We start from the raw sequence: 12,114 nt of genomic DNA on the forward strand, positions 1-12,114 counted from the left end.
AACCAAGCACTTTGCATAAGCATACCTATATTCACACTGGCGGAGCATTGATTGCCTGACATAATGAATTGATTTGCGTCTTTGCAGATGATAAAGTGACTGGATAATGAACTCTGAGCCCTGGAGAGGAGAGAGAGGGAGAGAGATGTAAGGAGGAAAAGAAGGATGAAAGATGAGGGTGGAAAAAGAGAGAGCAGGGGAGGTAGAAAACTAAAAGGGAGAGGGAGAACAAAATGGGGGGGGGGGAGAGAGAGAGAGGGAGAAGAGAAAAAAATCAAAGATGGGGAAGTGAGACTAAGAGTGAGAAGAGAAAGATGAGAAGAAAAGGAGCAAGAGAGAAGAAGGAGAGAGGGAGGATGACTGGAGTGGAAAAAGGAAGAGAGGTGTAGAGTGAGTGTGAGAGATGGAGAAAAAGAGAGAAAGGAAGAGGGAGTTGCAGAGAGAGATGAAGCACGAGGGAATGGGAGAGATATGGAGAGGAAAAGAAAGAAAGGAAGAGGGTGTAACCGACAGAGTGAGAGAAATGACAAGGGAAAGAGAGTGGGAAGAGAGAAAGGAGGAGAGAGTGACAGAGAGAGGTAGAGGACAAGAAAAAATCTTGACTTGCAGTTAGCTGTGAAGATGCTTCTTCTTACAGCTTAGACCGAAGCTGTGTCTGAAACAGTGCCCTGTTCACTACCTGCAGCACTATTGTAGGGAACAGAATTCAACAAGGTAGTGAAGGTATGTAAGTGAGTTCATACTGTGCGCATAAACAATCTGACTGTTGGTCTTTCTCAGAGAAGCTTCAAGTGAATCTTCAAACCAAAAAATTTAGGATTATGGGTATTCCATGTGCCGTTCCATGTTTAGTGTGCTCTAGGACACTAGCTTGGGTTAAATCTCTCCGTTTAATCATTTTAGTGTGTTTTTTTGTACCAAAATTTCATAATTACGTTTGAATAGAATCCCGGCTAGCAAGAGAACAGACAAGGGAAAGGGGCAGACAGAAGAGTTAGAAAGAAAGGACATGGGAATGAGAAGGAGGACAAGAGGGACAGAAAAAAAGGAAGAGAGAGATGTAGAGGGAGATGAAGCGAGAGAGTGAGAGAGAGAGGAGATATGGAGAGAAAAGGAGAAAGAGTGGGGGGGCGCATGAGCAGCACTGAGTTTTAACATTTAATGGCTTATGCTGAGAGAGATGCACACTGCTGGAGATGTGTGTTACAGAAGGAATGCTACTAGAGTGTTTTCTCTTTTTTTTCGGGGGATTCAGCACATGGGCAGTTGGCGAAACCGTTTTTTGCCTTGGGTCCCTCCAAACCCACATGAGTAAGAAATAAAGAATGAATTAAGTCTGTGCGCAGAATACAGAAAAGAGTGTTCTTGACTGGGGGGGAGGACGCGTAAGACTTCAGAGCTATGTTTTTACAGCAAAGGCTAATGCCAGCTGCAATATTCATGAAGATACTAGATGGAAGGAGGGAGAGAATGCCATCACACACACACACACATGCTAATTTGTCATTTGAAAGTATATGTGGGCTCCACAGGCAGAAGGCTGCATAAATGATCATTTGACTGACGTGTGTCCGGCTGTGTGTGAATATTAGATTTGCACTACTGAACCCTCCCACGTGACCCAAGTATGCAAATCAGGGCTGAAATTATTTCACAGAAGCTTCAATGTTCAAGCTTACTTGATGGTTCGATTCAGGCGTGATTCATTAGGAAATGATTCAGGGCGCCTGACTGAAAGCAGATTTTCCCACCATTAAAATGCATGAAATGATTCAGGGAAATGACTCTTGAATCACTGTGTTTTTATTGTTTTAACTGTGGTGTCTGTTAGGAGATAAGAACCCTGACTTACTCATAAAAAGGGAGGCGAGAGAGAGAAAGAAAAAAGGAATATATGCGGTTTTCTCTACGCAAAGGCTGAATATAGAAAAGTGTACCCGAGGGCAGCGTATGATAACCTAATATGTGGTGTTTCGTTGAATCAGCTGGTTGTTTGTGTTGGAAAGGGTGGTGCGAGTCAGAATTAAGTAGGTGCTCTTCTCAACACTTTTTTGGACTGGTATTATATATTATCAAATATTGTGATAATTTAAATAAATGCTTATATTATGAAAATGAGTGTTTGAATGAATGCTTTAATTCTCATTCATGTGCCACATTTGCATTTATTTATTGAATCATTCCCTTTGTACTATGAACACAAAATCTGCACTTAAGTATTGGCCACACAAACAAAGCGTTATGGCTGTGCATTCCAAAGCAACTGTAGACTGATGGGTCTGATTTTGGCTTATAAACAGCTTTTTGATCGGACATACGGTTTCCGTGTAGCAGAAAATATTTATATAAAATATATATTTTATATAGAGGGTTTTTTAAATAATATGTTTTTTTCAACCCACAGGAATGAAAAAGGTGCTGTAGTTTAACACCGTTCTTATCTTACAATAATATAAAAAACACACTAGTAACACCCAAGCAGCCACATGTGGTACCACAAAATCTACTTGGTGACACCATAGCAACCACCCTAGCAACTGCCAAGAAACACCTTAGAAACACCATTGCATCTTATTAACCACCTGGGGCAACAGTAACCACCTAGAACTTCTTAGCAACCACCATAGCAACCACCTGAAATACCATAGCAGCTACATAACAACGCCCTAACAACCACCTAAAGTGCCATATCAGCTGTATAGAAACAATCCAGCAACTACTAGCAAGCAAAAACATTTTCATGCTAGTGATCCTGTAGCCTAATAACAGCCTAGCAACTGCCTGGAAGTGGGAACCGCTTGAGCAGTGCAACTACTGAGTGTTTTTTCAGGATATTCACTTTTCCCCATTATATTATGTGTTTTTACAGAACAGGCTAATGCCACTTGCATTACATGCAATGAAGATAATAGATGGAAGGAAATGTGCTATCACACACACACACATGCTAATTTGTCATTTAAAAGATTAGAGAATGGAGAATGGCCTCCACAGGCAGAAGGCTGCTTTAAAATAATTTGATTGGCGTGTGTCTGGCTGTGTGTGTGTGAATACATTATTGTAATGTAGATTTTCACTCTTTACCTTTTACTACCAGTTACTTCACAACACTACAGTGAAATCATTTAATGTGTAATGTGTACATAGTGGTACACACTAAACTAACAGAGGGCGCTCTACAACATCAGAACTGAATCTGACTTGAAATATAGCAGGTGCTCAAGGATCACCCCACCCCAAGCTCAATTCACTCAAGTCATCCCTAATATTAATAATGAGAATATAATTTTCAAATGTATTGTTTTTTTATAATATTATATTTCTTAACTGAATTAAACTGATAATTAATTGACCTTCAGATAATTTTTTTTTCAACTCAGTATGAATATGGAATTTTATGGGGGTGGGGGTGGTTATGGGTTTTCTTTATTATTATTATTATTATTATTATTATTATTATATCTTTTTTTACTTTTAGCAATATTATTTTCTCCCAAAAAGATTAGAATCTATTAGAACCAGTTTAAATAGTCAAATACTGAAGCTTTCTGACACGTCTTCTGTTTAGTAGCGTAGATGAGCCAAACAGCACTGTGAGTTTGCGATGATGTCTTTGTTCTGTGCTGTAATTGGGTCTTGGGTGGCTGGGGGTGTGGCTGAGTATGCAGATTTGAATAGGGGGTGTGATATTGAGAGCCCAGGTGTGTGTGTGTGTGTGTGTGTGTGTGTGAGAGAGAGAGATAGAGAGAGAGAGAGATAGAGAGAAATAGAGAAAGACAGGGGACGAGAGGCGGAGGGCAAAAACAAAGAGAGAGCGCCACTCTGTAGTGCGTGTGCTCAGAGCCGTGGAGGCTGTGTGGTGGTCTAACACGCACGCTCACTCACAGGCAGGATGTAGCAGCATCCACAGGCTGCAGCTGATGCTCAGGATCTGTCACATTCCTCTGCTCTGCTCCCGCGCTCTCACTCCCTTCTTTACTCTTTCGCTCTGAGACGGAGATCAAGTGAGCTTGCAGCGCTCCGTGTTACGAAGAGAGAGAGAGAGGAAGTGGGAGAGAGAGAGGGGAGAGATTTGCACAGCACTTCCTAGGCTGTGCACTCGTTCGTCTGCAGGACCGTGCTCTGTCGTTCTTTGTTTAGTTTTTTTTCCTTTTTCGGGTGGAGGTTGACTCTCAGCAGAGAGGTATTAATGCTCTCTCTCTCTCTTTGCCGCTGTTTCACAGGCGTGGTGCAGGCCAAGAGAAGTCCCAAAGTGGTGGTGAGTTCAAACCCTTTATTATTGTTCACACTCTCTCTCTCTTCCTCTCCCTCTGTTCTCCTCTCTCCCCCCTTCTTTATATCTCCTCCACTTCTTGTCCTTTTCCTTTCTCTTCTTCTGATTTGCCCTTCTTGTCATGTTTTCGTTTGCTATTTTCTTTTTTTCTTGTCTGTTGTCTTTTATATTCTTCTTTATCCTCTCTGCTCTGCACTTACCTCTTCTCTTCTCCTCTCTTCTCTTCTCTCCTCTTCTTTCTTCTTTTCTTTTCTACCTTCTCTAACCTCTGCTTTCCTCCTTTCTCCTCTTCTCTCCTTTCATCTCTGCTCCTCTGCTTTCTTCTGTTCTCTTAAATTATCTTCTCTCCTCTCCTTCTCTTCTGGGTTGTTGGTGTGTGTAAAATGTGAGATGTGTGTGTATTGTGAGACATCACTCACTTTCCTCTTTTCCATAAAAAATAACAAATCCTGAAAACTCTAAAGTACAGTGCAAATGTTTAAGAACCCCTGGTCAAAATATATGTTACTGTGAAAACGGCATCACGTTAAAGTTGACACATTTCTTTAAGATTGCATTTTTATTTCCATCTTTTACTGTCTCAAAATAATCAAAATAATCAAAATGAAAAGGGCCCAAAGCAAAAGTTTGGCCACCCTGCGTGGTTGGTGCCTGGTAACACCCCCTTTGACAGGTATCACAACTTGTAAATGCCTTTCTTAGCAGCTAAGAGTCTTTCAGTTATTGTTTAGGACATTTGGACCCATTTATACTAGCTAGTTATTTATACTGCAGATCCTGCATTCATGGCCTTTTTTGAGGCCTCTACACAGTTTTTTTTAAGGATGTTTGGTAACTTTAATGGGGATGCCCTGGCCAGAAGCTACTGACTACTAGACCATTTAGAAGACATATATTGACACAGCAAGCTTTTTGGATTGTGCTCTTTTTGCTGAGAAGCACTGAAAGTGCAGGTGCTGAATCCCGCTTACACTCGCAAATGACCACGTGTTCATGCTGTTCTCAAACAGGTAGTCTGCTTGAAGGAAGTTCAATAAAAAGCTATGCCAAACGTATTTAATAAACCAAGACATGCTTTTAGTAGTTTCTCAGTTTTGCACTGAAGCCCAAAGCCAGGTCTGTAGTAATCTCAATCTTCTGACACTGTATGACTCACTATCATCTATAAAAAATGACATCACCTGTCTGAAAACAGTACTGACGGCCGTTCTAAAACCTGAATTGTGTCCCCAATTCTTTCCTTTTACATGACTTATTCATTTATTAATTATTCTATTAAGCTGAACTTTGTTTATAGAGACAAATGCATCTATTGCCTTAGTTGTCACATTGATTCGCCTGTGTGAATTCATATATTGTTTTGGATTACAGATACACCAAAGCACAGGCCAGCCAAGGTGAAAGTGTTTCTTTTAAGATTTAGGTTTAGAGTCTAGGTAGACGAGGCTGTCTGACATCAGTTTAAATGTTCAAGCAATTAGTAAAAACACTGGTATGCCCCACAATGTTAGAAATGTTAGGAATTATTTTAGAGCTGGCAAGAAAATAAGCAGAAGTACATAAATAAAGTAACTCTAAGAAGTAAATATTCTTCAAAATAATGTAGAACAAGCTGAACAAAAAAAGAATCTGAAGAATAGCAGAATAACTGTGGATATTTTAGGTTGCATTAGACATTACATTCAATAGAATGGAAAGAGTATATGCAGTGGGTCCGTCAGGATTAGTGGGATAACTATTTGAGTAATGGTTTTAACTGTGACTGAGAAAGATGGGGAGAGAGAGAGAGAGAGTGAGAGAGAGAAAAGAAGGAAATGAGCAGATTTGTATGTGCTGTTGCTTTCTGACCACAGAGATTGCTAAGGGCAGTCATTTGTGTTTGAGGGTCATGGTGGGGCAATGGCCTTTCCAGTGAGCCATCACTTTGAGTCAGCCTCAGTCTCAGCTGTGTATGTGTGTGTGTGTGCGTGTGTGTGTGTGTGTGTGGGGGGGGGGGGGGGGGGGTTCCTGTAGAGGCATAGCACTACATGGAACATTTCACTGAAAATTAAAAGGACCATAGACAAGAATTAGATTTTACAAAGCAATTGGTTGCTTTCATGAGATTGTAGCATATAGTGAGTGGTTGCCTTGTTGATATTAAGGCACTTTAGTGGCTGTTTGTTTTGGTGATGTATTGCATAGTGATTGGTTGCTTTGGCGGCGTTGTGGACGGCAGTGACTTGTTACTTTGGCAGTAATATAGACCATACTGACTGGTTGCTTTGTTGCTATTGCAGCACTTTAGTGATTGGTTGCTCTAGCAATGTTGTTGACCATAGTGATTGGTTGATTTGGTGATATTGTAGAGCATAGTGAGTGGTTACTTTGGTGATCTTGTACCATGTAGCGACATTTTGCTTTGTCAATATCATAGCATATAGTCCCTGGTTAATTAGGTGACGTTGAAACAAACAGTAATTGGTCGGTTTGATGATATTGTAGCCCACAGTGATATGTGTTCTTGGTGATGCAGTAGGCCATAGTGATCGGTTGCATCAAATAGTGATTGGTTACCTAGAGGATATCACAGCACATAGTGTATGGGGATACTGTAGACCATAGTGATTGGTTGATTTAGTGATAGTGCAGCCCATAGTAATTAGCTGCTTTGGTGATATTGCAGCAAAGAGCAGTTCATTGCTCTGACAAAGTCGTAGCAGATAGCATTTGGTTGCTTTTGCAGTAATCAAGCATATAGTGACTGGTTGCTGTGGTGATATTGTAGAACACATTCTGTTGAAAAAAAATGTCATGCTAATTCAACAGAGAGCAAGAGGGAGAGGTGGAGGGAGAAAGTGATGGAAAATATCCATAAAGGACTGAATGCCATTTGTGTGGGTTTTAAAGAAATGATTGCACACACACCTACATGCACATGGCCTTGTACATTGTGTTTCCTCTTTCACCCCTCCACCTTCCTCCCTTCCTCCTCTCTCTGTCCTTCTCCTTCATTTCTAGTTTTTTTGTCTCTCCAGCCATGTTTGGCCTTCCTCTATCTCTTCTATCTCATCTCCATCTCCGGCCTCTAAACTCACCCTCAGTCTCATCTGATCTCTCTCTCTCTCTCTCCATCTATCTCAGTCTCCTTCTCTCCCTCTATCCCTCTCCTTGTCATTTGCCCTCTTGCTGTTTTTTTCCCTTTCGCTTTTAGTATTCACTCCAGCCCAACTCTCAGCCCATTCCTTCCTGCTCTCACTCTCACTCACTGTCTGGCTTTCAGGTCGGTTCAAAAGCGCCTTATTGAAATGGGTGCTGAGTAGAATGTGCAGTGCAAAGCAACACTCTCTCTCTCTCTCTCTCTTTCTCTCTCTATCTCTCTCTCTCTCTCTTTCCCCTCCCTCGTCTTTTAGCGCACTCACATGCAACCCTTCTACCCGCTGGGTCATTTGATGATGTATTATTAGAATGTTCATTTGCATAGAATTGCATCAATGTAATATAGATGGGAGCTGACTCGTGTTTTCCACTCTCTCTCTCTTCCTCCACCCCCTTCTTTCTTCTCTGTTTTCCTTCTTTCATCTCTCCCCCTCTCTCTCCGTCTCTCAGCAGTTGGAAAGGAAGGACAGTCAAGGCAGTTCTCAGCACAGTGTGTGTAGTCACCGCAGCACCCACACTGATTCTCCTGCCCGTGCCGTGCCCGCTGTGCCCAGCGAGACGCTGGCGGCTCCGCCCCCAGTGCCCCCGCCCCCCACCCAACCCCTCCCTAGCCTGCCCCCGCTGGAGCCGCCCGCCAATGGAACCCTCCAGAAGAAGCCGGACCCCTTCAAGATATGGGCGCAGTCCAGGAGCATGTACGAGAGCCGGAGTGAGTAGCCCTTCATGTTTCCTGTGAAAACACTTCTGACTTGCCTTTTGAGTGGTCCAGAAGGTGTTGCTTGATATGTCCAGGAAAGAGATGTCTCAAAGAGATCTGAATACTTGTGTCAGATCTATGAGCTGTATCAACCTCAGTCTCACTCTAGTATTTTGTTTCACTGTAAAAAAAATAAATAAATAAAAAGGCCAGTTATCCTTAACTTGTGGACAACAGTAAGCCATGTGTACATTTTTAATAAATAAAAACTATTCTGTGAAAATACTGAACACAGGGTTAATTTACTTGGCAGCTTAGGATACTGTAGCTGTTTTGGATTGAAACACCTCTAATCCTGGCCCTTTAGTTTTCTAAAAAAAGTTTCTGAGAAGTTGTTGCCTTGGAGGCTGTAGTTGGATTTGTTTTTGTTATTGGCATTGGCCTATTAGAGTGTGTGCCTGTGAACCAAGGTAGAAACAAAAGCAGTTGGAAGCGCTGTCCTCGTCTCATAGCCTTTGAGATCTGACGGCTTTTATTTTTTTGGCCGCAGGACGAGCACAGTCAGCCACCTTCGTGAAGAACAGCATTGTGTGAACTGTTTCTGGATCAGTCAGGCTCAATTCGTTCAGAACAGCAGGAAACAGTGGGAATCTGATCAAAAATCACCCTGGGTTTTGTTTGAGATCAGACTGTTCTATTTTCACTGTACAGTCAAAGATAAGAGGAGCGATGGCAATTTTAAGACAGGATCAGTCACATTCTTAAAATAATTGCAGTCTATTAAAATACTGTTTGGTCTGAAATGCGAGCAGGCTAGACCCCTGAGACCTCATTTTCTCACGAGGACCAAAATACCAGGTCTTGCCCCTGAAGTCTACTAACTTAGATGAGATATCTCAATTCCGTTTCAGATATTACATTGTAGAAATGCCAACTACATTATGGTTAAAGGTCATTCATTGGTCACTGTCTAAAAGTAAAGTTGTTCATCCGTGGGCAACATAAGATTTTGTAAGTCAGAAAGGAATGAACTGTGGAGGATATGTAGATAAATGGGGGCGATACATCCTGGCTTGTTGTCTCACTCGGAAGGGCAGCCTGTGACTAAGCATGTGCTTCCTAAAGTCTATGGTTTATTATGAAAGCGATGAGAGTTTCATAAACAATCTGATTGACATGTACAGTAAATGCATAGGGCAAAAAGATATGTGTTATTAGCTCAGCTAATTAGAGCAGAGGTTATATACAGTGCTAACCTCTTAAACTGTGTGACTTTTATCATATCCTAAAGAGTGTTTTTTAGCCATTCTGTGGAAAGAAATGAAAAAAAAAAAAATCTTAAGTTTGATGAGTGTGGAATTCAAAGTCTGGAAGCACCAGCACTTCCATGGGTTTTGAATGGTTAATGGTGGCAAAAACCGATACAAACTTGCACAGATGTCATCTGTAAACCTTGTGCAACCAACAAAACAGCCCTTTTAAAGCAACACTATGGACAACCTGGGCTCCTCCCACAGTCAGGAAGTGTAATTCATGCTTTAAGCCACCACCAAAAGACATGTTTTTCTGGACGAGCTGAGAGATACAGAAGCATCACTGAACTGACTTGGCACAGTTTATTGCCGAGTTTTACACTAATATGACTTGATGATGGCTATTATTTTTTTGGGCTAGTTTTTATGTGCGCTTCTCCAAAGTTACATACTACATACGTTATTAGCCCAAAGTAACAACGACAGCAACGCTATTCTCCCTATCACGGGTCAGTGGAGGATCACAGTGATTGTGAAGCTGCTATTTTAATGCAAAAAGGCTACATAGTGTTGCTTTAAACATATAAAAACAGCTATTTTTCATTTAGTCCAGCCCTGGAATTTTGCACATTTTAAAAACAAAGGAAATACATAAACTGGGAAGGTACCACATGTAATTGGCATTTTATTGTTTTATTGATAAAACAAATAAAAAATAAGCACTTAGTGAAGTATGGTCTGCATGGATCCATAACAGCACATCCACCAATAAAGGCAACATCGAATGACAGCAGCACATACAAAGCATTGATTCCACTTGCTGATAGATTTTACTGCCAAACATGGACATGCACTTCACATACCTTCTCTGGAGACATAGTTTAAAAAGCCCCAAAGCCAAAGTATGATTGGATTGCTGATGGGACATTAGGTAAGCAAACATGCCAAAGGACATTGAGGTAGTTTGGTTGTAAAGGGTGTTTGTGTGCAGCAGGTAGAAATGCTCATGCTTCTTCTTGGCAGAAGAGAAGACGTGCGGGTGTCACTTGTCGTGAATGTAAAGCAGATGCTGTGATCTTTTCACTTTCTGACACATGTTATGTGGGCTGCTGGACCTGATGCTGATTTATCTGAGCGGTTTTCAGTTTTAACTATCTAAACAGGACATTGGGTTGCATCAGGACTAAAGGAGCTGACTTGAGTGGTTTTGTCTGAGAACGTCCATTCGTATTCATGTCTGTGCATCTGTGTGTATTAGGGGAATTTGCACTGCATGTGTGTGTGTATGTGTATTTTTTTTTTATATATATATATATATAGAATCTCTAAGCGCAAGTCTGACTAACACACTAATGAGGTTTCATAACTGCAAGGGTTAGTGTGAATCAGAGAGAGCTGCCCAAAGAGTCTCTCTCTCTCTCTCTCTCTTTCTCTCTCTCTCTCTCTCTTTCTCTCTCTCTCTCTCTCTCTCTCTCTCTCTCTCTCTCTCTCTCTCTCTCCCTCTCTTCACTTTTACTGTGTGTTATACATTATGTATGACCCTTTCGCGTCCTCCCACACACTGCTAGATATGAAGAGCAAAGCTTAACTCTCAAAATGTGATGAAATCTCCTATCTTATGAGTGCCAGTTCACTGCAGTAGTATTTCTGTATTACACAAAGTGGCCCGGTTAGAAATAACGCAGAACGAGATTCAGACGGGTGCCTATTCCATTATATAAAATCCCACGCATGCTAACCATATGTCCCACCTTCCAGGATTGTTCTTGTGTGAGTGACTAAGATTTGCCCCTATTGGACTTCCGACTTGTGTGTTAAAAGGTCCTCTTTAGAGGACAGTTTTCTTATATTTCTTATTTTGCGTGGGTTGACAGTATGTGACACAAACAGTTATGCTGCATTTTTACATGGCCATATTCTGCCCTTAAAAGGATCCTTAAACACACTGCTTTTGCTGCTATACCTTTCAGACTGATACTGTAATTGATCTGTTGTGATTGGCTGCCCTGCGCTTTATTCAAAAAGCAGTGCAGGGGGGGACGTTCTGAGCATGTCAGTGTGATGGAGCTGAAGTGCTGCAAGTTGAATAGAGGGATATATGTTAATGCTTGGATATTTGTGACATCACTATAATAATGAATTCAGAAAAGTCTGTTTCCAGTTTAGTTTCCATATATGCATGGAGTGAAACTGGAATCTTAGAGGTGGTTGATAGTTTCTCCCACAGTGTTGGAATTTTCTTTTTAATTTATATGTTTTCGCAAATTTACTTGAAAAATGTTGTTTTACTATTTCTTGTTTGTCAGTTTTAAAGATTTATAAGTCTTTACTAGCTAAATAAATATGTTTAAAACATGCCACCTCATTGCTCTTCAATTTCCGATTTGGAAACATGCTTCTCAAACTCAACATACACTGTATATCCAAATGTTTCTGAACACCCCTTAAAGATGCATTCAGCTTCTTTAAGTTGCCCCCATTGCAACTCTACAGTCTCTGTAGAGTACTGCCAACAACTTAAAGCCCCCTGTAGCAGATAAATATAGGTATTGGCACCATGTCTAATGCCAGACGTGGGCTAGAGAGGCATGAAACCCCCCAGCATTGAGCTGTGGAGCAGTGGAACTATGTTCTCTGGAATGATGGTGATCCATCCCATACGTGAGGGTGAGGTGGGGTGGTGTTCAGCCAACATCCTGACCTCACTAACCTCCTGTACTTCTTTCCTCACTGTAATGCTCCAAAATCTAGTA

General features: G+C 41.3%; 1 protein-coding gene across 12 annotated transcripts in view; it reads left to right on the forward strand.

Annotated features, from left to right (window-relative positions):
- Nucleotides 1-12,114, forward strand: part of magi1a (membrane associated guanylate kinase, WW and PDZ domain containing 1a) — a 158,730-nt gene that overhangs the window by 122,689 nt on the left and 23,927 nt on the right. For all 12 annotated transcript variants that reach the window (XM_072682178.1, XM_072682179.1, XM_072682167.1 and 9 more), the window contains 2 exons: nt 4,224-4,258; nt 7,862-8,120. In XM_072682178.1, the coding sequence (XP_072538279.1) occupies nt 4,224-4,258; nt 7,862-8,120 (294 nt within the window). The remainder of the gene's footprint in view (nt 1-4,223; nt 4,259-7,861; nt 8,121-12,114) is intronic.

The sequence above is a fragment of the Salminus brasiliensis genome, chromosome 6 (genome assembly GCF_030463535.1).
Source record: "Salminus brasiliensis chromosome 6, fSalBra1.hap2, whole genome shotgun sequence".
Taxonomy (NCBI): Eukaryota; Metazoa; Chordata; class Actinopteri; order Characiformes; family Bryconidae; genus Salminus; species Salminus brasiliensis.